Source organism: Sabethes cyaneus, chromosome 3 (assembly GCF_943734655.1).
Source record: "Sabethes cyaneus chromosome 3, idSabCyanKW18_F2, whole genome shotgun sequence".
Taxonomy (NCBI): Eukaryota; Metazoa; Arthropoda; class Insecta; order Diptera; family Culicidae; genus Sabethes; species Sabethes cyaneus.
Window position 1 is genome coordinate 24,723,283 of NC_071355.1, and position 27,995 is coordinate 24,751,277.

At 39.9% G+C, this 27,995-nt stretch overlaps 1 protein-coding gene across 1 annotated transcript in view; it reads right to left on the minus strand.

Moving 5' to 3' along the window:
* The window catches only part of LOC128739390 (probable cytochrome P450 4d14), a 278,111-nt gene extending 253,819 nt beyond the window's left edge, over positions 1-24,292 (minus strand). The window contains exons 1-2 of the mRNA XM_053834873.1: positions 24,154-24,292; positions 23,989-24,036 (exon numbers count right to left, since the gene is read on the minus strand). Coding sequence (XP_053690848.1) covers positions 23,989-24,036; positions 24,154-24,292 — 187 coding nt within the window. The remainder of the gene's footprint in view (positions 1-23,988; positions 24,037-24,153) is intronic.
* Positions 24,293-27,995: the final 3,703 nt, after the last annotated feature.

The following is a 27,995-nucleotide window of genomic DNA, read 5'->3' on the forward strand; positions in this document are numbered from 1 at the left end:
GCAAATGGTGAAGATTCCTTTGAAAAATATTTAGTTCAACATTTTTTATTTCTATTTGGAGCTAATTTTTGTTTTTCTTTCTTCTTTTTTACAGGTGAATGAGACTAATAAACTTCAAGCAGTAAGTTAACATTTAAAATTAGATTCAGGATATACCTAAATATAAAATAAATTATACTTAAGGGAGAATAGTCAACGGTAAGATAACAGGAACAGTGTAGCATCGGGAATAGCTCTGCCTTTTTTTTGTATGCCAGAAGGGCAGTGAGTTCGAAAATGCCACTGCGACAGTCACTAAGACTGTCTTTTGTAGCTGGCCCCGATTGCTGTACACAGTTTACGGATTGCTCATACCCATTGAAGGAGTTGAGCTAGGTTGTAAGACTGTGCCCCAATAAGGTTGGCTACATGATTAATAAAACCAATAACCTTCTTGGGATAGAGTTTCCATACAGAGTATGGAGTTAATAGGTAGCTTCCGGAGAAGTTGTACCTGAAAGACGTAAGAGCTCCACAGGAGCAAAGCAAGTGCACTAAACTTTCTAGTTCTAAATTGCAAAAGCGGCAAATGTAGGTTAAGACTTTGCCAATTCTCTTTAAATGGTAAAGAGTGGGATAATGTCCGAGGAGGAGTCCCGTGATTGTGCGCAGCTAGTAGTTTTTTAACTACTTCAGGGTCTGGGTAAATAAACTGTTTAGCTTGTCTACAGCCCTGCACTTGATACCAAATGGATGCTATTTCTAGCTTTTCCCAGGTCAGTAATTCGCTTTTGACAGCGGATGTGGGAGTGCCCTGAAACGGATCTGCTGAGCACATCCTTGTCCCGCTAGGCTGTCAGCAAGCTCATTGCCCTCGATTCCACAGTGTCCTGGGACCCAGAATAATGAAACCTTGTTCTGGCGGAAAAGCTCCTTTAAGGCGTAATTTGGATGCACATTTAGCGGACTTAAGAGCCAGTAGTGCAACTTGGCTGTCCGTAAAGATTCTGATTTTCTCATGCCTATACTTTCGTTTTAGACATATCTTGGCGCAGATGTATATATTGCATATACTTCCACTTAGAAAACGGTGGGCCTTTATTGCCTTTATTCCGGGTCCGTAGACTCCGAAATTGGTGCAAGTTCCAATTTTTGATTCATCTGTAAAGAAGCAATCTGTGAAGACCGGGCGATCCGTATCAATTACACTATATGAAACTTCCATCTTAGGCTGTGCCTTCATCCAGCCACAGATTGTCGTTACTAAGGGTGATAATTTGAACTCCCTTAGTACGCACAGGTGACCAATTTGGTCCTTCTCAAATAGGTTACGAATCCTTTGCAACCATAGTGCAACTTTGCAGTGCACCTTAGAGTTCGGTTTCCTTCTTTACATGAAGATGTAAAGGCAGCAAGCATAACATTGTCTCCATGGCAGCAGTTGGTGTTGTGCGCATAGCGCTGTTCACTGACAAACAGGCGTTGAGCTTTGTTTAGCTTGGTCTGCGCTGTCACTTCATTCACCTTTGGCCACCCTACAAGAGCGGCATAAGTTGGCCTAGGCCGTGCGATAGTAGTATATGACCAAAGAGCTAGTTCAGGTTTCAGTTACCAGTTTTTGCCGAACAGTGAACTGCATGCCCAGATGACTGAAGTTGCTTTCTTGGCAGCATAGTCTAGGTGAGCAGTCCAGTTTAGTTTATGGTCCAAGATAATACCCAGATGTTTAACTTGATTGCTTAAGTTTAGTCTGATGCCATTCAGTGTAGGGGTAGTATGGCTCCTCCGCCTAGTAAATGGTATCACGACTGTTTTGATGGGGTTTATATTAAGCCCTTCTCGTAAATACCACGAAAAAGTGGTATTTAGAGTTTCTTGCATACGACTAGAAAGCACTGCGTCAAATTTACCTCTGACAATAAGTACTACGTCGTCGGCGTACACAATGACCTCATAACCATGAGCTTGTGCAAGAGTGCATCGACCACCAGTGACCAAAGCAAGGAAGAGAGAACTCCTTCTTGAGGGCATCCTTTGATCGCTGAGATCATGATCGACGTATCTCCCAATGACTCTGTGATTTCTCTGCTTGACAGCATTGCTTGCATACAACTCATTGTCGGCTGATCAGTTCCTTTATTAAGAAGAGCCGTATTAATTGAAGCGAAGGACGTGTTACCGTTGCGTAGCGCTGACCTCACAATGCCCATGCCGGATCGTGCATACAAGGGAACCAGCAGAGTAGCGTTCATAAAATAAATGTCTGTATTATTGAATAGTTATGATTTGGGCATGCGATTATTTATTTGTTTATCTGTTATTATTAAAATTGGTTATTGCTAAAACCTAAAATAAATTATATTAAAAATAGTCAGAACATACACTCCCTCCACAATTATGGATCACCCACAATTATGGATCACTTTTGTGTTTCAAGTTAAATAACTCAGTTAAACAAACTGTTTTAAGGTATGAGGCATTTTTGCAACAAAATATACCCTATTAACTAGCTTTTAACACATAAAACATCCTTTAAATCCCGACATTGATGCTTTTTCAATGAGCGTACAAAGTTGTTATCGAGAATCTATCAAAATGTCTGTCGTTTTTTCAATCAGCATAAGCAGTACGTTCCTCATTCGTAAGGTTGCTATGTGACATAGTCATTAATTTTCGAGCAAAAAATGTCTCGTACATAAAGATTAAGCTAAGTTCTTTACGATTCCGCGAAATATTGGTGGTTGCCAATGATTTTCCTGTAAAAATAAGTAATTTTCAAAGTGATCCATAATAGGGATCAAAACAAGATAATTTTTCACAATTATGGATCACTTTGATTCCAATGTAATTTTTACAAATTCAAACAGTTTAGCACCTATTACAAACATTTTTTAAGCAGAATCGAAAGCTGCACAGAGCTGAGTTTTTGGAAAATGCTGTTTCTGAATTACGCAGGACAGGAAAGCTACGTAAGGCAGTAAAACACTATGATGGTACTTATGCAACGGTTCATCGCAAAAGTTAAGGGGACATGAACGACTAAAATTTTTGAAAAAATCATTACTTTTTATTTCAGATTTTGATTCTGCAGTCTTTTTCGCTTATTTTGATACTAATTTTGTAATGATCCGACCACGGAAAGTGGCCGAAAAACGATCATACACATAAGTTTTTCTCTGGCTGTGTTAGGTTTACAACCCTTAAAAGTTATAAAAGTCTTTGCCAAGCTACTACCAATAGAACAAAAAAAAAGTTTGTTCCAATACGTTGTGTATCTTCTGAGAAAAATGTACATAAAGTTTGAACTTCGTAGTTTTCCAGGAGCAGTGTTTTATTTCGCCGGATCATTACAAATTTAGTATCAAAATAAGCGGAAAAGACTGTAAAATCAAAATCTGACATTAAAATATAATGATTTTTTCAAAAATTTTAGTCGTTCAAGTCCCCTTAAGCAAATGTTAGCTCTCATGCAACAATCTAAAATGTTAATTTTTTCCTTAACTTTTTAGAGAGTTTGAATTTACTGGTTTTAGAGCTATCGGTCACATACGCGCGATTTCCTTGTTTGTTTTTCATTTTTTCGGTTTATTGTCGCCTTTCCACTGTTTCATACAGAGTCGCATCATAGCAGCGATTAGATTAAACTCTTGCATCGATTAACTTTTCCGAGATCCACTGTACCTACATCGTTAATAACTATTCGGAGAAAAGAAAATTTCATCCTATACTAGTCTTTTCGGAGCCAACGCAGCTGGTGAGCCTAAGATTCTTTTTCCAGAACAAAAATTCATTCGTGAAATCGCAAAAAGCATTTCCAAAGGCTGATCGGTAGGTGTCTTCGAAGAAGGTCGGCAGGCATCTAAAGACAGACCAAAAGCCACAGAAGGTCTTTCATACGATTTGAAACATGTTATTTTTATGTTATTACATGATTTGAATAAAGTTCATTGAGTGAACTCGCTGCAAAAAGTCAATTTTTATTTTGATCCATAATATGATGAAAATTGTTTCATAATTGTGACCACTTCCAAAAGTGATCCATAATTGTGTATTTAATCAGTCATAATATAAGCTTAATTTCCGTGTAAAACTTGCACTAAATGGGTTTAATAACTGAATCAACTGAAAGATTACATATTTCTCTAACTAAAAACATTTATAAACTGCTTTTAAACAATTGTATGCGCTACAATTGAATGTTTTAAAATGACACTTCTGCTTAAATGGTCCATAATTGTGGGGGAACTGTAAAATCAACTAAATTAAAATCAATTAAAATAACTATAAATAAGTTTAGGGACAAAACCAAATTAGAATACTCCAGTAGTTCGAGAACGCTAAAATGATATGTACTAAAAATAAACAAAATCCACACCCCGATTGATGCACCGCACGAAAATCGCTGCACAATGCACTGCTACAAAGCGAAAGAGTAAGTGGATTTTGGTGACTGAGAAGCTGAGGAGTTCGATAAGGTTTTCTTAATCTAATCGTCGGCGTGTGAATACACTGAAAATTACAAGCTCAATGCAAAAATTAAAAGCAAAAATCAAGGTCAAGACTTAAAAGTTTAAAGTCGTAGTGAAAATTAATCTGGTTAAAAGCCACAAGGTTATTTGATGAGTGCATTAAAAAAGTAATCCGTGCTCAAAGGATGACTCCGGTATTTACTACAAACCATCAAAAAGCATCATTGGGCGTACGGTACCAGGTGACCTAACCTCAAGCTTCTCTCCCCAATAATTCCACCTGCGCCCGTTAATATCCGGCTGAATTCTCGTCGATTTCCGAGCGACAACTATACCATCCGCATCAACGGTTACATCGCAGCCTTCGAGGTCGTCGACGTCCAGCAGGAGCTACGACGGGCTGCGATTACGAGCGACGCGGAGTCACATTCATCCAGGGACTAGGGGCTTTGGCAAAAGCCCTTTAGGCTGACAAAGAATCATCACTATCGGTCACAGGCTTAGAGCTTAACCATATAAACCATAGTGTAGCCCTGTCAATCCAGAACATCACTGCACTGCTCGTATAGGTGTAGCCTATGGAACTCTTTTGAGAAAACTTAACTTGAAATTTGTATGGGAATGTGGCTCAATGGAGGCGCATAGTATATGAATATCCTACATACATGATACACCCTCAAGTAACAGAACAAAAAGAAAATTATATTGATTGAAAAAGGATGATTTTAATATGCAACCAGCGTTTCTAAAATCACTTTTTGTCATTTTAAACCGCACTTTCCGCTAAACGGGACTCCGCAGTTTAAAAGTGAGACTGCACAGAACTGTGACCAAATTGTGACATACTGAAGTCACTGTCGTAAGAAAGAAAAAAAGCAACAACAGCAATTGGTATTAGGGCAAATAATCCACATTTGGCTGGCAGGCACAATATCAATTTAAAGAATCTCTGACTTAAAGCTTAGATAGTTGTATTTGTAATAAATCGGAGTTTATCGCCGCAATTTAAACTAGGAAGCTCACATTTTACAATACCTTTCTATCCCGATGTTTGAGCTTTGAGCACATCATTGAAGCAGTAGTGTAGCTCACAATGACAACGTCTCACAAAGCAAAAAAATCGTACAAGATTCTTTCTCGTCAACCACGACGAATCTCCTTTCATTAACTAGCTACCTATGCTACGGTTACCATGTCGAAGCGTTTCCTAACGGATGCAATCCACCGACCAGAGAACTTTTGATAAGTTAAATCATAAAATTTCGATTGCCAAACTCGACAGGCTGGGACTTGGCGGCACCCTACTGCTCTGACTAAAGTCATATTTGGCTGATCGGTATCTGGATGTTAAAATCGGAAGATCAACATCCAGCGAGCTTATTGTTACATCCAGTATTCCACAAGACTCATATTCGTGCTATACTTCAACGATGTAAACTTTCCACTACGAGGACTCACCTTTGCTGATGATCTCCAGTTTCCAAGATACGAAGCGTGTCTGATGCTAATTGGACTGGACACCCTAGCAACCAGGAGAAATCTGTGCCGAGCAATTGTAGCTGATATCTTGATGGCGAGGACCGATTGCCCGTGGCTTTTCAACCATATTAATCTACAAGCTTAACATCGATCACTTCGTAGCAGAATGTTACTCTAAGTACCGTTATGAAAGAAAAATTATACAGCAAATGGGGTCATCGTCGGGCTACAACAAGTTTTCTGCCAAGTGTCAGCTGAGTTCGACTTTCACCTAACTCGTAGGATTATTCGTGGGAATACCGGAAACCGTTCATAGCAATGGACTTGTCTTGACAAATAATTAATACAACACGAACGAACTTTGTTTCTTGCTGTTTTATACAACATGATACGTAACAAAGAAAAGATAAAGAAGAAAAATTTATTCGGTTATCTAGCAGCAAACGTATTGTAAACATTGTTGAAAGTTTGCCAACAGAGAAGTTTGCCCCTATTATGCCACCGTATCTACTTAAATAGAGAGAAAATTCCATCCTGTATCGTAAACGAATAACTTGTGACGCAATTAACAAATTATTAGTAAAAGACAAGTTTAATAACACTTCCAGGTGGACAAAAAAGTAATTTTAGAAACGCTTGTTGCACAATAAAATCATGCTTTTTCAATCAATATAATTTTCTTTTTGTTCTGTTACTTGAGGGTGTATGTAGGATATTCATGTACCATGCGCCTCCATTGAGTCACATTTCCATACAAATTTCGCGTTAAGTTTTCTCAAAAAAGTTCCATAGACTACAGTTCCATAGAGCAGTGCAGTGATGTTCTGGATCGACAGGGCTACGCTATGGTGTTTATGGTTAAGCTCTAAGCTTGTGACCGATAGTGATGTTTCCTTGTGAGTAGTAACAGACGTGCTGTCGAAAGCGCCTTCAATGTCAAGAAAAGCACAAAGTACCGTTTCTTGGTATTGGAGCCACTTTTCAATCAGCGTCACCAGGCAATGAAGTGCGGTTTCCGTAGATTTACCGCGTTGGAAAGCATGTTGATTGCCATACAGAGGGGAGTTCTTTAGGAAGTTTTATCTTTTATGCCTGTCTTAGATATGAACACCGCCCTGACTTTCCGCCAGCTGGCGTAAAGCCGGCACGAAAGAGGTTCGGACATTATAATCTCGTTCGCTTTTTGTAAGAAGATTGGTAGTATACCATCTGGACCTGAAGACTTCATTGGTTCATTGACTTAGGGACGGTAGAAGAAAGTAATGAAAATTTTAGAGTGAAGATGAAAGAGCGGAAAGGAGAGACAGAGAGAGAGAGAGGGAGAGAGAGAGTGAGAGAGAGAGAAAGAGAGAGGGTTATTAATAGCTACGCCTAACAAGTAGTCGTTGTAACTCAGTGTTGCGAAGCCCACACTCGTGTGGTCTAATTTTCTCACACACGCTTTCTTATTCTAACGAACACACCGGCATAAGCATCCCTTTAAAACTCTCGCTCTTATTTCTTCTTGCACTGGAAAGAGTTTTTGCGAGTGTGTGTTTAGCTGACAGCTACAGTCATCACTCGGCGTTCGTCGTTGCAGCCCGATCTTCTGTTACCGATTACTCACGACGGCTCGTACTCCCGCCCTTGAGTAGAATCGAGGGCGAAAATGAAGAAGAAGAAGAAGAAGAAAAAGTAATCCAAACTTTCCCAAGCAACACACTTTTGGCATTTCTTGTTGCAGCAACTTATTTATGACTGAAATTAGTCGTAAATCAGTTATCAGCACAGCTTTGTAACAACTGTGCTAGTAGGGTTGATCCTAGCCTCACGGGCAGCTGATTCCCCACGAGCTTTTACACTCGGGAATAAGCTATGGATGAAGAATATGTGAGGATGTGTGTGCGCGAGTGTGCGGGTAGCAGAATGTCTGCACACAGCACCGGCGGCTGTTTCTTTTACGCCTGCGTGTGCGGCGTAAGCGTTGAATGCTATGTTTCTCATACTCTTTCGCGTGTGAGTAGACATAGATGACTTCTGACTCGATTCGCAACATTGTTGTGACTCTTACATTTGGGTAAGCATGGGTCGAACCAAACTATAATCTGAGATTATAACCGGATTAGAACCCACAACAACCGCCAGGGCATCTCCCAGGGTCTTCCCTCCCACTCACCCCTGTTATTTACATCCGTGCTGTCCAAATCTTGTGGTGGGCATTGGTATCGCAGCCGACTTGGAACGGCACATTGATGGCCCTGCAGTACCCCTCGAGAGCGGCAACATCGGATGGGCGGTACATCGTCCTTGTCACCCGGGAAGTATGCGAACGCCACGACCAGGTCTTGATTCCCTGTAGTCGTTGGCACTTCCAGTTTGTGAACGAAGATATCGCGTTGAATGAATTCTGTAATGGGAGAACATTGAATTTCTCTCGTTAACAGAATTGCAGTCCTCGGTTTGGACTGGGTGTTACAGTAAACTAACTTACCGGAGTATCCTAAAGGTCGAGACTTCTCGTGTCGTGAACCTAAGGTCCTTGAATGAAGGCAGCTGTTAGCTGCTGGTTTACGAAACTCCGACCAAGGACGCTAGAAGCGCCTGTCTTACTGTCTAAACGTCGGTACAAACGAGGAGCAGGTAACCGTTCTTGAGCTGGCGGCTCTTGAACTTTGGCCGAATGGCTGAAGAATCCTGTTCCGCAATGCAGTTCAGGAATTCGCTGCGAGTAGCCGTAAGCTGATCCGCTGTAAGTATAGTGGATTGGTAATCACTCGACGTGATTGCGATCCTTGAGGCATCCACCACCTCACTATATGAAACCCCTGTTAGGGGTTTGGATGCAGAAGACCCTTTATTTTTGCGCACTCTTGGTCGCTTAGGGCTTGGACCTTTTGCGCTAGTATTTAGTGACGCAGTCGGTGCCGACCGTTGCCACTTGCTCTGCTCGAGAGGTTACGGTTCCTGGTCGACAGAGCAAAGGGCCAGTTCTCTGGCCTCTTTCTTTGTGTATCCCTTACTGAGAACCGCTTGAGAGCAACACGACGTTGGTGCCCCATCATCATTTGGTCACGGGAAAATTATACATATGGCTCTACACACTCCCTTTTGGTGAACTCAAGATCAGCGAATAGACTGGAGGTCCTCCGTTCAGCAAGTCGCTGTCGAGGTTGAAGATTTCTTCCAGCTCTTTCTCCTTCGTTTGATTAATTCGCGTGCGCGTGATTCCTCCGTTTGCGGCTGTGTCAGGTTCATTCGAACATGCTTCTACCGAGATCCTTTAAGATTACGCCCAGTCTGAAGGTCTCTTTCTTTCTGTACGCGTTAGTTAAAAGTTGTGCGTAAATGGTCAAACTTATTGGTGTAACTTTCAGTTAGTATCATCGCAATATTGCACAGAACATCCACGAAATGCCGGATGCGCCTGCGAGAAACAGAAATCGAAACTTCCATACAACTTTGTTTCGAGTACAAAGCCTGTAACGGATGTCAGCAAACAATTCATTAGAGGATATTTCGTCGCCCAGCACCGCCTTGAAGATGTACGGACGGAGACAACTTTTCCTCAATGTGATGGTGTATTTTTTTAATTCACCTTCCCAAATACCATTCACAATAATTCATGGAAAAAACTTTTGCAATTTATGCCAGCAAGCCAAGCAGCCACCAGCAGAGCGGAAAAACAGCGCCGTTCGTTATGACAGTAATTGAAACGAATAAGCAACGGTACCATTCGTTTTTAATTTCCCCAGTGCGGATCGAAATAATTGCGCCCATCTCAAGCGGTCGTTGGTGCCGAGCCGGGTCCTCCTAGAGCTTACAGAGGTAGGTAACAACACACAAGCTTGCGAGGATGCCACGTCGGCGTTGTTGTCGTCGTTACCGACACGGACGCGCCATTTCCTCTTACGTGATTCAATACATTTTTGCTTCCGGTTTTTCCCGCCCGAGGCAAACTTCCACGGATCGGTGACATTTGTTTAATTAAAATCACTTTAATATTCATTTAATTTTTTTCTGTCTTACCTATTCTATCCATGCCACTGGAAGGTGGACTGTTATTTTGTTTTAGTTTAGTTGAAAATTGTGGTTTGTTTCTGCTCCAGAATAGTTGATTATACTAAAAATGTCTGCACCTGACATTCTCTGATTTACATAGAAAAGTAACTTTAAATGGAAAGTGTACCTGTAAAATCAACCCCCATTCAGAAGCAGTCTGAAATTCTCTCCTTGCTTGAACACTTTATACCTCCTGAACTTGCAGTAGCAGTAGCAGTAACGGATGATAACCAACGCTGCTTGAGGCCGTACAATATGATAATGAAATTTACAGTCCCTTTGTTTGACACTAACCCTCCCCTCTGCGTTCAACGCAGCGACGCAACACGTTCATGCCTGTGCACTCGAGACAAGACATTCGCCATCACGAACGGCAAAACAAACAAACAGCTCATTTTCATAAACATACGCTCCCAGGATCGGCACGGGTTGCTGCCGGAGCCAGCAGCCGGTGCGAACTTCAACTAGTAGCGTAAATACATTCCCGCTGATGCTGGCCTGAGGGAGGCTTGGCAGCCTTGGTTGCGAAACATTTCAGCTCCTCAGCAGCACAGCCCCGGTGGGACATTTGAATCATTTAGAGGTAGAAAGGACACGGTGCGATGAGAAATCCTGTACCGCCGCTCCCGGTAACAAACCAAATTATGGCCAGTTCACTTCGCACGGCTAGGCGTCGTTGGAAGTTAATTTCACCTTATACAATCGTGGGTTCAAAATGGGAAAGTGAAATCGTTTCTATCGATATCCAGAATACCGGATAGAAGTTTTCGTTTGAGATTGTCAATGATTAATGGAGGATCCATAAGGAAAAGACATCATTCTAGTGAGTCGCACCAAATGAATTAAAGCAAAACACAAAGCGTCCACATCAGTTAAGAAAATATGGAGACGCATGGTTGTCAGTGACAATTTTGTCACGAATCATTGTTCAACTCCAACAAAAATTAATGCTTGTAAGAGAAACATTAATTTCTGAGATCCATTTAGTAGTACGACTTGTTGCTTGAAACATCTTTGAATGTCAAACCGGTTCCTCCACGAACAGACATTGTGTGCTGTTATTTTAATTAACTTAATAGATGACGGTTTGTGTGGGCGAATATCCAATGAATGCAAGAAATCTGATTCGGATTAAAATTCACTCAGAGATCGCGCAAGAAGTATAAATCATCTTTCGCAGCAACATCTGTCGAGTTGCGAGTTTGGATGGTATTTATTTTCGGATTGCTATTGCTGTTATATGATTGATGAAGCCGAAAACAGATGGAGTGTTACCCTTCGTAGGTAGGTAAGTGAAATGATTTTATCATTAAAATGTCATTGATATAAGAAGCATTTCAACGAGCTTTAGTACTGGGGAAGATAGTAGAAAATTTTCAAACTGTGTGTTCATGCATTAGCTCTGCAATTTAATTTTCCATTATCCAAATAGATGATTCTTGAAAACAAGTTATTTAGTACCAACACTAAATAATTTTACCAAGTTTTTGCCCTGCAATCATAACAACGATAAATTTCCTGCTCTGTCTGCGAATGTAATTTACTACATCCTTGTGAAAGCTTAATTTTCACCTTCTGCTTTTGGCTTTGGTATTTCGCGAAGCATACGAGCATCGTCAATTACTGTCAATTTCTGTCGTTAGTTGGCTTTCCAGCTGCTTTCTATTAATGAACTTTACTTAACAACAACCGACAGATATTAAGTTTACTCACCCAAATTTCACATGCGACTTGCATGTGTGCCCCAGAAGCAATACGTTCCAAAAATCCAGTTTTTTTATCTGCTCGTGAAAAATGGGTTATTTAACCCAATTCATTGCCAGCTGGAATGACTCGCGTATGCAAAGAAGCTTTTCCCGCTGCTGGCTGCAGTGTAGGACAGATGCGGATCGGCAACAAATTGAAAGTAGAAATGGCAAAGTGGCAAAACTAATTAAAGTGGAGCGCAATTTGGTGAGCTAAAATCGATTTTCACTTTTCACTTCCCATTTTCCAGGACGCGGCACCACTACTGTACCTGGGTGGCTTTTGTTTGCACCAAGCACCGAGGATGAATGGGTGATGATGGTGAATGTTGCTGTAGCACCACATCTTTATACTATGTACCTACTAGCTCAGCTTCCATTCCAGTCCAGCATCGTCGGGCGGAGCTCACAATGTCATCTGTTACTGTGTGAGTTTTTGCGCTTCTCACTAGCAAGCAATCAGACAGGCGGGCAGGCGGGGCGGGGATACGAATGGCAGCGCAAGGCTGCTAAACGAGCAATCGAAAACAAAGGAGAACCGTTTCACCAAATACCGCAAACACATTTCCGTCGAGAAGCATTAGTATTGACACAGGAAAAGTGTCGGTCGAGTGGGACGGAAAACCGTGTCACTTTCCGTAGTTTTGGACCACGCTCTTTTGCAGTTATTTGTAACTATGTTATGTCGTTGATCGTTACGGAAAATTCCCCCAGCATGAACCGACAATCCGGAAAATTCACTCTAGCTATGACCCATCGTTGAACTCGAAGTTAGATTCAATTACCATTGCGAAAGATGGCACTTTCTTTCGCACTCGAGCAATCCGTGAAGGGCAAGGATTGGTTGCAATTGTAGTTCAGCAATGGTGAGCGAATTTCGCTAGCTGAGGATTATATTCGTTAACTAGCGAAACTGCTTCACATTGCCGTTAAAAATATTTAAACTTTGTAAATGCCATCCATTTCGATTCAATGGCACTTGAAGTTGTCGTTTTATTTTGTGAAAAAAAATAGGTAGTAGCAGGGAAGCAATGACACTTCAAAATATTTCTGTCCGGTATCGTAAATACCTAATAAAAAACAAGTTCTGAAAGAATTCTTCAACTTTCACGTGCGTATTGTTCTTTTTTTTTGCTTTTACTCTGCCGGGTTATTGGGAATAAGCAAAAGCCAGTCTTTCTCTGGTTGAGTTAGTTCTGTTTATGATGAAAATATTTTGTTGGAGTATTCAGAATGTTCGTGTTTCGAAAAGACGGTTGTTTTCATTACTGAAAGGAGTAGTGGTTTCATCGTACGAAGCAACGGTTTATTTCTTTCTTCTTTTAAAATGCTGCTAGCGTATTACACCATTTTGTGATTTTTGCTTCAAAACCTACCCTGACGTCAGACTACATTCCATGAGAAAATTTTGCTTGACAAGCGGCCTTCACTGAAAATAGCTATAATGCTACTTGTTTAAAACGTCCTCAAAGGCATTAGTATGAAGTGATGAATTTGTAATAATAATCTAATAATAGCTGTTAAAATACCGTAATATCTTCTGTGGGGTCGCAATGAAAAAAACTATTGAAGGAAATATCTAAAATTAAAAAAAAATTGTCTGCTTGAATATGATATGCATAAATATTGGCATATCAATTACCCACAAAGGAAAAACCGCTAACCCACTGTGCCGTCTGTATTTAATCTTGACTAACTTTGCTTATAAATTATGGATTCCTCAAATCCACGTTATACGATAAAAATACCAAAACAAAAGAAAATCTCAACAGATTAGGCAAATTTATTCCTACCAGCTGCGGATATTATCACATGCACAATTGCATTTGTTGCTATTTAAACTGTTCTAGGTATGCGATTTGAAATTGTCGAATTTTAACTTTTGTGTGAACTTTGTGTGTCAGCAAAAGAAAGGCAGTGAGTGTTGTTATGCGATCCATACCTGCTATGTGATGGCAAAATGCCAAGCAATAAGTAGAAACAATTGCAGTTCGTGATCCGGTTTCCCTCGTAATAGTGACAAACTCAAAAACATTTACTCAGTAAAATATCCTAGAGTTTTCAGTCGCCATAAAAGTGTAAAAATGTAAATTTTCGAATAAATTAATGACCAAAATATTTCAAAACCAAGTATTATACAACTTATACAACAGCGTTGTTTAAAGATATATCCTGACATGTAGTGTAATTTCCTAAAAAAACTTGCTGAATTATCAAAACGACCTCCAAAATTTTTAAATAAAAGCAAGTTTTACGATTTAGTTTTTCATACCTTGGCAATATGTACGATGCTCTAATCTCAATGGCTTGGCGTACTTCAAGCTACAACGAATCAAAATTACTGCCCTTTTTGATAAATTGTCCTTTAGCTAAGTAAATAGGCTTGATAATTTTGAAAAACTATCGCTTGTTTGTCGGCTTTTTGAATTGTTGTTTCGAATGTTCTTCTATGTTTTAATGGCACAAAATACTAGACAACGAAAATATTTGAATAATTTTGTCCTGAAGATGAAGGAATACATGTTCGAAACGTCGAAATAGAGACGAAAAATACACGTTTTCCTACGAAACCCGAGACCAAAACCCACAAAAAATCGAAACAGTATACTCTGTATACCTAGTGCTTAAAAAAATACTAAAAACTGCAGGAATATTTTAAAATCTTCGTACAGACCGATGAGTTCCAGAGCTTTATTAAATTTTGTGTAAAATCATCTAAAATAGTCACCAGCGTGCTCGGAGGCAACCGAGCTTTTGGCATCCTTATCCCTTGGAATTACTTAACATAAAATACCAGCCGATTAGTTTGAAAATTGTGGACTTTCGTGTGCAACTGGATTTAAAATTAAAGTTGAAATTGGTTTTGGAACTGTAGTTGAAATTGAACTTGAAATCAGACTTGACATTGGACATTTACTGGAAATTAATTTGAACTTGAAACCAATTTGGGCTTGAAGTTTTACTGGAAATTGGACTTAAAATTGGATTTGAAATTGAACTTGAAGTATATTTGGAATTGGCTTTAAAATTATAGTTGAGTTTTGACTAAAAAATTGATTTGAAATTAGGATCAAAATTGAAATTGAAATCGTACTTGAAATTAGATTCGAAATTGGAATTCAAATTGTACTTGAAATCATTAATTTTGACCCAAAATCGAAGTTAAGTTAGGCGTAATATAGGACTTAAAATTGGACATTTGACTCAACTTAAAATTGAATTTGAGACTAGACATTGAATATGAAGTGAACTTGAAATTTCATTTAAAACTGTACTTAAAATTAGACACAAAGTTTCACTTGAAATTAAAATTGAAAATTTTCATCTTATTTTCTCACATGTTTTACCTCTTTGCTGTTCAGCTGTTTCACTTTTCCAATCCAGGTTTTCCTTTTTTTGTTCCGCTTCTTCCTTCTTTGATGTACCGTTTTCTTGTCTCTTGCACTCTTTTTTTTCCTGTATGGACTCATCACTGCGACCAGTATGGTTAGATCTATTGTGATATCGCCCGGGTGTTTGTTGTATAACCCGCACTGCATTTATTTTGGCTATAGTCGCTATTGATTGAGCGGTATGCTTATTGAATTTTTTATGCGTGCTTGTGTGTAATTGGGTATCCTTCTTTCAATGCTTTACTCTACTTTACCCACCTCGTTCCACATGACAGCGCGCAGTCCCCAATTATAGTCATCCCTGGCGTAGCAAACCAGTGCATTTTTACTATAAGGGTCTCATTTTTGCACTGTCAATAGGCCATATCGAGATAATATAGAACTCAGCATGAAGGAAGGGCGATGAGGGGCCTGAGAATAAACTCATGCTAAAGTCACTTTGACATCGAATGGCCTGATTCTACTAAGATTCGAACCCATGACCATTCGATTGTCAAAGCAGACTACAGCTACAGAGCCCCCAGAGTCTCTTGCACTCACTTTCTACCCGTTCCGAGAGAAAAAGAGACCCGTTTTTCTTTAATTTTGTCCCGCGTTTCCTGTTTCATTGTTTGATTTTTCTTCGTTTCCTGTTATATTTTTTCAGTCCTATTTATCGTCATGCTTTTTACTTGTCTTTTTTGTTATTTTCTTTTCCAGTTTTAGTCTTTTATTGTCGCTTTTCCCCTTATTTTTGATTCTAGTTTTCATTCTTTTACAACTCTTTTTAATCTCCTTTCCTTCGCGTTTTTCGGCTTCATTTGTTCCGTTCCCCCTCTTTTTGGTGTTCCGTTTTTCGTCTTTTCTATCTTCTCCTTCTGTTTTGATTCCCTTTTTCCCTTTCCTCTCCGGTTTTCCTATTTGTCTACCATTTTTCACCTTTTTCTCTTGCATTTTACCTTTTGATTTAGTCCGGTTTTCTTGTTTTTTCTGTCCCATTTTTCCATTTTTTTGTCTCGTATTCCTCCTTTCTTATCCTGTTTGACCACTTTTTCCCGTTATTCTCGATTCCTTAAACTGTTTTCCTTTTTCTCAGGCGCTATTCATTTCCCGTTTGGTTTCCCTTGGTTTTTGTTTTCGTTCCGTTCCCTTTCTATATTCCCTTGCCTGTCTCGTTTTTCCTCTTTTCTCTCTCGTTTTTTTTTCTACTCGATGTTTAACCTTTCTCTGTTGCCTATCTCTTCTTTTCCTGTACCGTTCTACGCCCTTTTTCTGAGTCCTGAATTTCCTCTGTTGTTTCCTCTGTGGTGTTTTTCTGTCTCCTTTCGACTTTTTTTCTTTTTTTCGGTCCCGATTTGCGTCTTAGTTCGCCGTCGCTTTTTAGCACCTTTTCTTTTCCGTTTTTTCATTCCTCGTTCGCTTTTTCGTATGTTTGCTACGTTCTTTTTCTTATTATGTCTTGTATTTCTTCTCTGTTTTATCTGTTTTTTCTTCCTTTTACATTTTTCTCTCTCTTTTGTTTTCTTTTCTGGTTCCTTTTTCCTCTTTTTCTGTTTTTTTGCTCCCGCATTTCCTCCTTTTCTTTTTTGCTCTTCTTTCCGTATCCTTCATTTCCTTTTTAATTTCACGTTTTCATTTTTATCTGTCCAGTTCACCCTCATTTTCTTTCTCGTTTTTTCATTTTCTTATGTTTTCTCGTTTTCTTTTCCGTTTTTTATCTTTTTCTGACTGAAGTTTTTAGAGCGTCTTAGTAGAATACAAAACCTAAAAATAAAAAATAAGAAAACTTATCCAATTTAATTCTACTAATTCTACGAAAACAGACACTGAGGAAGCCTACAAGTCGTAGGCGAAACGTATCTGTCGTGAATAAAATACACATAGTAGAATTAAATTGGATAAGTTTTCTTATTTTTTATTTTTAGATCTTTTTCTGTCCAGTCTCCTCGTTTTTCCTCTTTCTATCTCCCGTTTTCTTCTTTTTCACTTTTTTTCTCGTGTTACGTTCAGTTCTCTCTCATCTTCTCACGTTTATGCTGTTTATTCCTGCCGGATTTTATCCTTTTCTGTCTCGCGTTTTTCTTCTTTTCGTGACCCGATTTTCTTCGTGAAATTTCTTTGTTTTACAGAAAACGTGGGACGCGAAATTTGGGATTACAAAGTCTGACCAAATCCGAATTGGCAAAGGTAATCCGAAAGCGTAATCCGAAAGGTAATCTCTCTCTCTCTCTCTCTCTCTCTCTCTCTCTCTCTCTCTCTCTCTCTCTCTCTCTCTCTCTCTCTCTCGCTCTCTCTCTCTCTCTGTCTCTCTCTATCTCTATCTCTCCTACTTTGACTCTATATAGCTTTTCCTTTTTCTTTTTTCTCTCTCTATCTCGCTCTATTCTTTTTGTACGTTCTCTCTTCCTTTCCCTTACCTTTGCGCCTTTCTTCTCTCCTACCCCTCGTGTTTCCTATCTGTCCTTTCTCCACACTCTCACCTTTGCATTCATTTCTATCTTTTTCTATCGTTTCCTATTCTGTTTTTTCTCTATTCGTTCTTCGTTCCTTTATTTTTTTCTACTTTTTATCTACCCTTTTATTTTTCACTATCATTTTTTTCTATTTTACTATTTTTCCTGGAATTTGAAAACCAAAAAAAAATTAGTGTATATGTTCCCAAAAATAATTCCCTTCTTATTTACGATATTTCGCCTCCCTACAACTTGTTACGATGTTACACACTTCAAACCTGACATGTGATCGGGTTGAGGGAGGAAATCGACACAGAAATGCGTGTGAGATGGTCTTCAAGAGGAAGTAGTTCCTCGATGAACACCTCAATGACGAAGAGGCGGAATGGAGTTAACCTGGGAGTGCTCATGAAAGAAGATGTGTCAGTACCTGAACTCCAAGACTTCAAGCGAGAAATTGAATTGCTTAAGACCAATAAAGCCGCTGGTAAACACCGTCTACCGACAGAATTTTGTTTATTCATTTATTTGTTTATTTACTTATGTTTATTTATTTCTTTAGGGTATGAAATGGGGAAGGCAACTAGAAAAAAAGGACCCAACATAGTTCTAGCCATCCCAAGCCCCTATCAAGCGCCTCCACGTGGCCATACCTGGAAATACTTCAATTTGTATAATTGAGTAGCCAAGCTAGGAGATGCGGGGACGTGCGGTTTTCAGTTCCTAACCTTACAAATGTAGTTTTAGGCAACCATTAAACCAGACGACTTTATTTTGAAGTATTATATGATTTAAACCAATATTTTTGGCAAACTAATCTATTTTCAGAAAGCGAAATAAGGCGCTATATCCTTGGCCAATTGCAGCCTGGCTTCTGGTCTAAATGCCATTAGTTCACCCCTGAGGGTCCGGAGTATCACTAAACCTTTTGATTAACTCAAGGAGAGCACTGAATTTCGGATGTAACTGTACACTGTGTCACTAATTGACTCTTATATTTAACTACATACTATAACAATGTATCTTTAGCGCACTTCAAGCAGCAACAATGCTGACGGGCCGACTGTGTATCGTCAAAAAAGAGAATGGTGCTGCCTCTGATCGGCCTTTTATAGGTTTTCGATCGGAAGGAAGTTGGCTAGTCTAGAAAACGCAGTGTTTCGAAGCGTTTAACAATTGCCAACTGCAATGTGATTTGACTCCTAGGCGGCGCTGGTGACTTGATCATATGCAAACACCTTTATTAGCAAATAATGAATTAGATAATGAATAAATCATTATCTGTGTATATAGGAAGCGTTTGGTACGGGAGGTCCACGCTTTCTTCCTTCCTTTTGATGTCAAGGAGTTTAATGGAATTAGATATTTTTTTCTGGTCCCACTTGATCCCTTGGAATTCTCTCTGCGGTACATGCTGCGCAGTTGTCCTGGCCGTTGACAATAAAAATTATTGATTCAAGTAATCGTCATTTTCCAGGATACCTTCAAGAATTGGCTGCGTTAGTGTGAGATTAGATTAGATTACATTACGTTTATTTATTTCTTTATTTTATAAATATGACCCAGAAACGTTGGCAATGGTTCTACGCTGGGTTATTTCCAAGATTTGGTAGGAGGAGAAACTACCGGAGGAATGGATGAAAGGAGAGGCATAACGCTGGTAAAACCGCCTATCAGGCATTCTTCCGGATCTTGTTTTTAAAGCAGCATACGATGCAGTTAATCGAGACCACCTGTATGGCAGGTAATGCAAGAACACGGTTTTCCAGAGAAATTGACGGCACTGATCAGAGTTACATAGGATCGAGTGTCTGTTTCGTGCGCAACTCGGGGACACTGTCGAGTCCCTTCGAGACCCAGCGAGGGTTGCATGCTGTTTAACATTGCTCTTGAGGGGATGATCCGACAAGTGAGTATCGAGACGAAAGGCACAATTTTTACGAAAGGTAGCCAACTCCTAGCCAGGAAAATTGCAATGCAAAACGCTACAATTAAGAAGCTACGGTAGCCGCCGAAGCTTTGCAGGAAGCATTGAACATTGTAGAACCATTATTAGATCGGTAGTTCCAGACAATGCTATGAAAATAGTTCTCAGCAACCTACCGGCAACAGGAACAAGCGGGATCCACGTGCAGGATGGCTCGATCAGCTCAGAAGTCGATATGACTGGGGAATTGCCCAAGATCGAGTTGAATGGAGACTACTGCTTAAAACAGCACGAGTCACTTCGATTCTACGCTGCTGACGGTGGCAATTATATAAGTGTGTTTTTTTTGGAAGGCACCCCTTAGGCCCCTACCAAAGAAATTTCTTAAAGAACGTCTTTTGTGGTAGGCCCCGCTTGCTGAATTTTGTGTTTTACTTACATTTTAGTTAGTTCGATAATAATATAATTTGTGTGCATCCCCAATTTTAATTAGGATAACAAATTTGAGTATAAGTTTTATTCAGCAAATTTCGGGTCACGTCATTACTCGTCTTGTGTTACTAGTGATCTGTCTAATTGTACCATGTGAGTGTCATATAGTGTTAGTGTATAGAAGCTGTCGCTGTCCACTGCGTTACTGTTCGGTGTTATATCCGTTCCTTCTATTGGATTGCAAGGGTTACCGGTTCTGCGGTGTTAATGTCAACATCCTGCGCGTATTGTGACTGGGTTTGGGTCGGTAATACTCGTATACTCGTATACAATAAATCCGGCGGGTTTAAAATTGACCAAGAAGAAGTTGTACGTTGTTCCGGTGTTCTCTCAACGCTCGTCTGTTGGGTACTTCACAGGCTCTCAAAAGTCCTCTCGACTAGCTAGTGGTTCGGTTTGAGCGACTCCTTTTCTTCAGCATCTAATAGCAGATATTGGAGCGGGCGCGAATTGACGATGTATTCAGCCTCGATTAGGATGATACCAAAAGCTTCGTCGTTGAGTTTCTTTAAAGATGACAGTAAGGTAAGTGCGATTTCGACGGACCTGACAACCCACTTCCAGGCACCACCTGTGTGGGAAGCAGCTGGAGCTTTCAAAAACCTTTGAGTGACGGTGTTGGTGAATGCCCAAATAACACAGGATTGTAATATAGAAAGTTCACATTAAGTTGTATGCCTGTTAATTTTACATTGGATGGTGAATGGTTAAAAACACTCCAATAAAAATAAAACTTACAGTGGAAAATGATTAGGTTATGTAAAAGCAAAGTGAATAATAAGTTGTTCTGCTGTCGAATGTGTTCTCATATACAACTCGTGACAGTGAAATTTAAAGCAGTATAGATGATTGTCATATTAAGTTAAATCTCAATCATATATTCAAGAGTATTAAGTTGCGTGTTCCAAAAACCGCTGTATGAAATCCAAAATAGAATTACAAATAATTGTCAAAATCTTTGCACATACGTCGTCTCTACTTGGTACTTATAAATAATTTTTTTCTGTTTTACTTGTCTTTGACTCTGTCGCGGTCCAACGTAAATCATTTTTTATTAAAGATGGAGGAGTGTCTGGTGAGGAAGAATGGTAGACTGGATGCTATTGCGAAACTTTGATGCTGGGCCAAAAATTTATTGTGTAGTTCAATTACTAAGTGGGAGTCTAACCCACACTCTCTCGGTTTGCGCCCAAGTGTTTTGACAATTAAACTATCAGTACACGACACCCTGTATTAGTTAATCTCACATCTAGTTTCGATCATTCCTGTCTAACCATTCGTACGAACACACCATACGCTCCACCTGTCGATTCCGATGAAGGTGAACGGACAGACGTATGGGGTTAAACGCACTCTTGGTAGAGATGCCATTCCTGGTGGTTTGGGCGCACACTTTTTGACCAAGCAATGTGCACATTCCCTGATGACTTTGCTTAGTGATGTGGAACTCCTGCCTAGGCTTATTCCCGCCAGTTACGTTATTACCGTGAATGAATCGACGATGGTAGACCTGACCTTTAGACCTGACAAAAATTTAGTAACACGGTGATCCTTGGGAAGAATATTTGGTTTGTCTGGCGAGGAACGGTACCCACAACCAGTGTTTAATGCGACTATCCTTGAAAATCACGCCAATTTCATTGGTGGATTGGTTAAAGTTTGGATAGTGCACTGTTTTTTTTTCATGCACGGTTGATCCGCTATAAGTTGTTGACCATATTTTTCCAGCGTAAAGTATTCTCCCGGATTAGACTATTTTTGTGTAATACTGTATAAAACAGATTCTGCTTTTTCAAATTCTTTCTGCGTTATGTCATCAGTTTTGTTAACATTTTCTGTTACATTGTTGTATTTACAAAGCTTAATAAAACGTTGCGCGTAAGCTGTAGCTTATTGTAGACGTTCAAACATAGAGAAATGACCGGAGTCGATAACAGAGTTCAGCGAAGAAAACAAATACTTCCGTGGTGGTTCCCTATTATTTCTTCGATTAAAAACCTCTCGATCTGAGATGACTTGCAGCTCTGTAAGCGGGGGGAGATGTAGCGAGCCTACCCGCAGAACATAGATTTCCTACATATTATCATTGATACAGTTATCGTCACTACTTCGAGTCAACAAAACATTCCCGGTTGCCTCGCGTTTATTATTTTTCACAATTGCAGCACGGCGGTTTAATGTTCGTGTTTACAGTAATAAACCACCGCGCGTTTCCCAGATGATATGTAGAATGTAGGACCTCAGCGTTAGACGTTTGATGACGAATAAATGAATCAGTTTTGGCACGTCCAACAGTTTGGTTGGCTCGAAAGAAAAATGTCTTCTCTTTTCAGTGGCCCGTTCCCGGAATTTTAGCACGTAAATCTGTAGGGTAGCCCCGAGCTACTCTAAATAATAGCAGCGCAAGTTTTATGTTTTGCGTTAGATTTTTGTACGACTGTATTTCATACCTGGCTTCCTCCATACATGTTAGGGTAGCTGTGAATGAATCAGGCAAAACACGATTTATACGTTAGTATTGCGGGAATATTGAACTTTTGCCATGTCTTTTCCAGAAAATTACCACTTTCTCTGCGGTTGAAAATGTTATATTTAGCAGACAAGAGATAGAACTATCAAAATCGCTAGATCACACTATCTATCGAACTAGACGCAATTTGATTAGAGCCATTTCAAATATTCATTCGATCGAAACCAGACCGAAAACGTTATTCACACCAAGAACGAAACTACAGCTGCCAGTGTGCCAGTACTTACTGTTCAGAGAATCGAAATTTCATTAGAACATAATTATGAGTTAGAGGGTCGTTGTTGCGCTTGCTGTCGGTATCGGTTCGTAGGTGGACCGAGCCGTTGTCGGTACCTAGAATCCAAAATTACCAATTTAGTACCGGGCTCGAAGGGGCTTCCTGAAATTTTCGGGTCAAATTAAATTCACCGAATGGAGTGAAACACAGAGAGAGAGACCTCCACCGGTAGGAGTATATTGCTTTTTCGATCGCCAGCCAGCCACCTATCGATTCGGTTATACCGAACGAGTAGACATTTGGTTTACAAGCTGCAATTGGATTAGCTTCCTTGCGGGGGCTTACTTCTACTGGGCTTACTGTTTCGTGACCAATTGCACAGGTGGCCTCATAAAATAGAATCAAATTTTACCTTTGCAATGCTGACCGTCCACGGTGCACACGGGTAGGTTGGTAAGCTTTCAATTTAGCAGCTCGCTCGCCATCACATTTCATCAACCACACCAACGAGGACGATCATGGTGACGAGACTTTTGGGTTGAGTGGAAAATGAGATGGGAGCATCATTTATTCATTTCGGTTTGGTGCGTGTAAAATTCCCATGCTCAGGGAGTGTCGCAAAAAAGGACTTATAAGCGAGGCTGAAGTCGTTTTGCACGTGGAAGTTCGGCAGAGTGCAAATATATTTGTTCCAAGCGCAAATTGAACAAATTTTAATTAAATGCAAATTTTAGTAGGCGGATGACTCCTACTATAAATGCTTTCAAATTAGTATTTTTTTACTTAATGCACAGCAAATGGGGTCATTAAATAGAAATTTTCTGGGTGTCTCATATACAGAGCAACGTTTTTACTGGTAAAGTAGTGCATTAGGCCTGCAGAAGAAATGTAATTGAATTACCTAAAACTTCCTGGAAAGACTAATTATATTAATACGATCAAGATTTTAAAGCGCACAAATTATTTCAAATGAATTTGTCTTTCCATTTTTTATTAAACTCTGAAATGTGTTATTATTTTCTGCTTTGCTAATCTAACAATTTTTTGTCAATAATAAATACAATTTTATATGCTGTTTTGACATTGCCTAAAGAACGTAGTCAGATTTTCTAGTCAGCATGTATTTCTGCAGTATTTCTGCTGCAAGGTATATTCAGTACAATTCTCCTCAATAAAATCCGAGCAAAAATTTCTCAACGACGCTTAAAAGAAATATTATTTGATATCATTCAACAAAGATTAACTTCTAATTTGATACAAATGAAACACGAAAAATGCACTGATTTACCTTTCTGAATCTGGTAGTCTTCTACCCGATTGCTGCCACAGGTGAGTTCTAGAAGGAGAAGAAAGAGAAAAAAAGAAAGGCGATTAAATATTGTAAATCAGTCGAGCTCAACTAAGTCTTAAAAAATGAGACACTCTCAGCACACACACCCGAGTAGTCATTAACCTGACAGGAAGCAGACAGTTTTAAGCGCACCGTCTTCGGGTAGATTAGTCACGGCACGAATTGGTTTTCTTTTTTCATCCTGTTTGTTTGCTGCCGCGGCAGGATGTTCTTGTTCAGTCGTCGTCGCCGTCGTCGTCATTCACCAACAACCCCCTGGAAAAGGGAAACGAATTGCGTTTTTACTGTCGTTGCTGTTCTTTGCTTCCGTTCCCTTCCATTCAACGAAAGGAAGGTGACTGGAGTCTGGGGACCCCCGGCCGACCGTGATACTGAACCGTCAGCGAAACTGATGTCTTACTCGAATGTCGCACTTTGTTACCATAGCGAAGTATCTTTCCGTCAGTTTCGTGCTTTTTTGCAACGTTAACCACTTCACGGCATCCTTCCTGGGCGCCTTTCCTTCGAGCCTCGCCCCGAAGAAAGCTTATCAGTCAGCTTTCAGACGATTTCCCTATTGCGGATGTAGCGAGATTTTGTTGAGCGGGGTAAATTTGCTTGTGTTTTAGTATGATTCTGTAACAAATTGTCTCCAGTCGGGCATCGACCAATGAAAAGGATAGAAAAAATCGTATCAACCACCTGACCTAGCTAGCAAGGTACCGCCTTTCTCCTTTCACGATGATAAAATTTAAACGAACTAGCGAGTGAAAGCTCTCAGGCTGACTAAAATGCTTTTCCGGTCCCCACACCGACGACCGACCGATGAAGAAGTGATTTATTCGGTATTATAAAATTATGTAGCCCACTTGTGTGATTTGTGCTGGTTGGGTTGGAGGTATTTTTTTTTTCTTCTTCTTCTACTCGAGTGTGACGAAAAACTCCCGACTGACGAAGACGGATGGCACAAGGTGCACGACGGGTGCAGATGGCGGTGATAGGGTAATTCATTTTCCGAGTTCTTTAGGTCTCTGGGTGACGGCTACGACGACGGCAATGGCGATGGCGATGCGATGGTATATGGCGTGCTGCGAGCGTTTAATACCGGCCATTTGTGCTGATTGTTTTCAGACTTTGCTCACTATTCTACAGTGAGTCGGTCGGAAAGACCTTTGCGTGCGGAATATCGAACAACCCCCATCCGTTCTTTTTTTCACTCTTTATTGTAGCGCTCAATTGGGTTGGGAAATTACAATGGCCTATCAGTTTGCGCCTTTACGATCAGCCATCAATCAATCTCTGTTTGAATGCTATTTTCGTTTGCAAAGTCGAGCTGTGTGCTTAGCACAAATGGATTGTTTCAGAAACTAGTAATTTGAAGCGAGGGTCTTTTGATCGACAGTATTTTCTATGCAGTGAGAGTGTTTTTGTAGGACACTAAATTGCTTTATTATGCAAACATTTAATTTATCTTGCATAATAAACCCAATATTTTAAACTGGATTTTTGTGCTTTAGCTAAAAATTTCGTGAATCAATGGCATCGAATAAAAAAAAACAACCTGGGATCTTGGGAGCTAACGGTACTGTGAAAAACTGTAGTCTATCTGATGGTCAGCCAAAAGATAGCGCACCGATGTTTGGTTTTTGTGAGCCAAAGAAGTGCCGATAGTGAAGACTGTCCATACTGTACTATAAATCTTTGAGCACAAGTTGAGCGAGTAGCTTCCCAAGTGACGTCGCAAGACCGACGCTAAGAGTAATTAACTGAATAAACTAAATATAAACTGAATATGACTGTCCCATATTCGACTCTCGGCTGGGTGGCGCTGCGAGAGCCCTAAAAAAATCATGAGCATGACCGAGCATGTTGGTCAAACCTTCAATCAATCACTAATATTTTTGGCAAACATGTATATGACAGGAGCCTTTAGTTTTGCGGAAAAATGTAAATCTATTTCAATGAATGTACGAAAATTAACGTAAATATTGTTTTACTAATTCTGAATCGGAACTAAAGCCTAATAAAGTGTGCCCAAGTTGATATATAGTCGTATATAATGATAATAACTGCCACACATACGATTTTCAGCACAGAATTGGATAGCAGTATGAAGCGAGTCGCGGTTAATCGGATATTATCGTATATAAATATTTATGTAGATGAAACTTGTATAATTATTCCTCATCAAGTATATCGCCCCCAATGCCAGTGGATACGCCAGTTTTACGATTCGTACGCAATGCTGATTTTTAACTCTTATATACATAAGAAAATGCTAGCTGGGTAATATATTAGAGCCCCTTTCTGGATGATATCACGCTTCATTGCGCCTAGAATGTGAAAAAGTGTGATCACTTTTTATCGCATATATTTTCTTGTTATTATTCTTCAAATACAATGAAGGAAAATAATAGGTACTGTCATGATCAGTACATGAAACGTTTGAGATTACTCTCTTCCCAGGTAACCAATAAGGATTAACATAAGCAGTAAATCACCACCACATTGGTATTTTGTACTGCACCTGTACCTTGCTGTTTATTAGCTTTTTGACTGCCATTACCTGCATAAATCGACATACAAAATTCTATTCAGATTCTTCTTGTCGGTAATCTGACGGACATAAACATTATGTGCACTATAAGAAGGTTAGCAGTAATGTAGCTGTATATTTTGCCAAAGTAGCCTTTTAAGTAACATTTAAGGTGACTAAAATGCTTATTGTCTTGCATTTGAATGGCATCGATAATGCTTATTGGTTACCTGGGTTACTCCCGACTTTTGCTCTTGGTCGTTCATCATTCACATTCCGTCTTTGTTTTCCGTCGTTTGATTTTATGCTTTTTTGTTATGTGTACACTGTCGCATTTTGTTGTCTGTTATTCGTTTTTCTTTACCTTTGGCTTTTTAATATCTTAACATCGCCTTTTTGTCTCTTTTTACTCTTTTTACAACAAATCATTAATTTTATATTTTTTTTGAAGCGTTCTTCTGTTTTTTTGTCATTTACCCAACGTTTTTACGGAGTTTTTGTGTTATCCGTTTTGGCGTTTTTGTTTGACCAAACTCGTGACTTTAGTCATGACCTTGAAATGCTGTCAGGCATATATTAATATTTTTTTGAAACGATGATTCTACAATTGATGAAGGAACGGTAAGGGAAAGTAATGAAGAAGGATTTTTTCGGGAATGAAGGGGAAGGGTGGAAAGGAAGGGGGGTAATAGGTAGCTATGGTTAACAAGTTGTCGTTGTGACTCCTATCTTTTGTCCAATGCTGGAAGGTGCATGGGTCGAACCAAGCTGTAATCAGAGATTATAACCGGATTTGAACCCACAACACCTGCCAGGGCGTGTCGCTCACTGGTACCCGTGTACCTTTGAACCACAGAGGCGCTGGACAAAAGAAGTCTGCACAACCCCCTTATTAACCATAGCGCGACATGGGTTGGTCTATTTTTAGACACACAAATTGTGCCTCTTCCTACACCTACTGTAGAAACCACCGACCTAGAAGTTTTAGTCTAACGTCTTTTTACTTCCAGGACGACGACACTATTCATAGGAACGGAGCCTTTCTCCGAAGAACCGCGCTGAGAAACGCGGACTAACACGCTTTCGGACGAACAGCGTCACACGCAGTACCTTGCAAGTCGTAAGGGCCTGCATAGTGTCGTCGTCCTGAAAGTAAAAACACGTTAGACTAAAACTTCTCGGTCGGTGGTTTCTACAGTAGGTGTAGGAAGAGGCACAATTTGTGTGTCTAAAAATAGACCAACCCATGTCGCGCTATGGTTAATAAGGGGGGTTGGCAGACTTCTTTTGTCCAGCGCCTCTGTGGTTCAAAGGTACACGGGTACCAGTGAGCGACACGCCTTGGCAGGTGTTGTGGGTTCAAATCCGGTTATAATCTCTGATTACAGCTTGGTTCGACCATGCACCTTCCAGCATTGGACAAAAGATA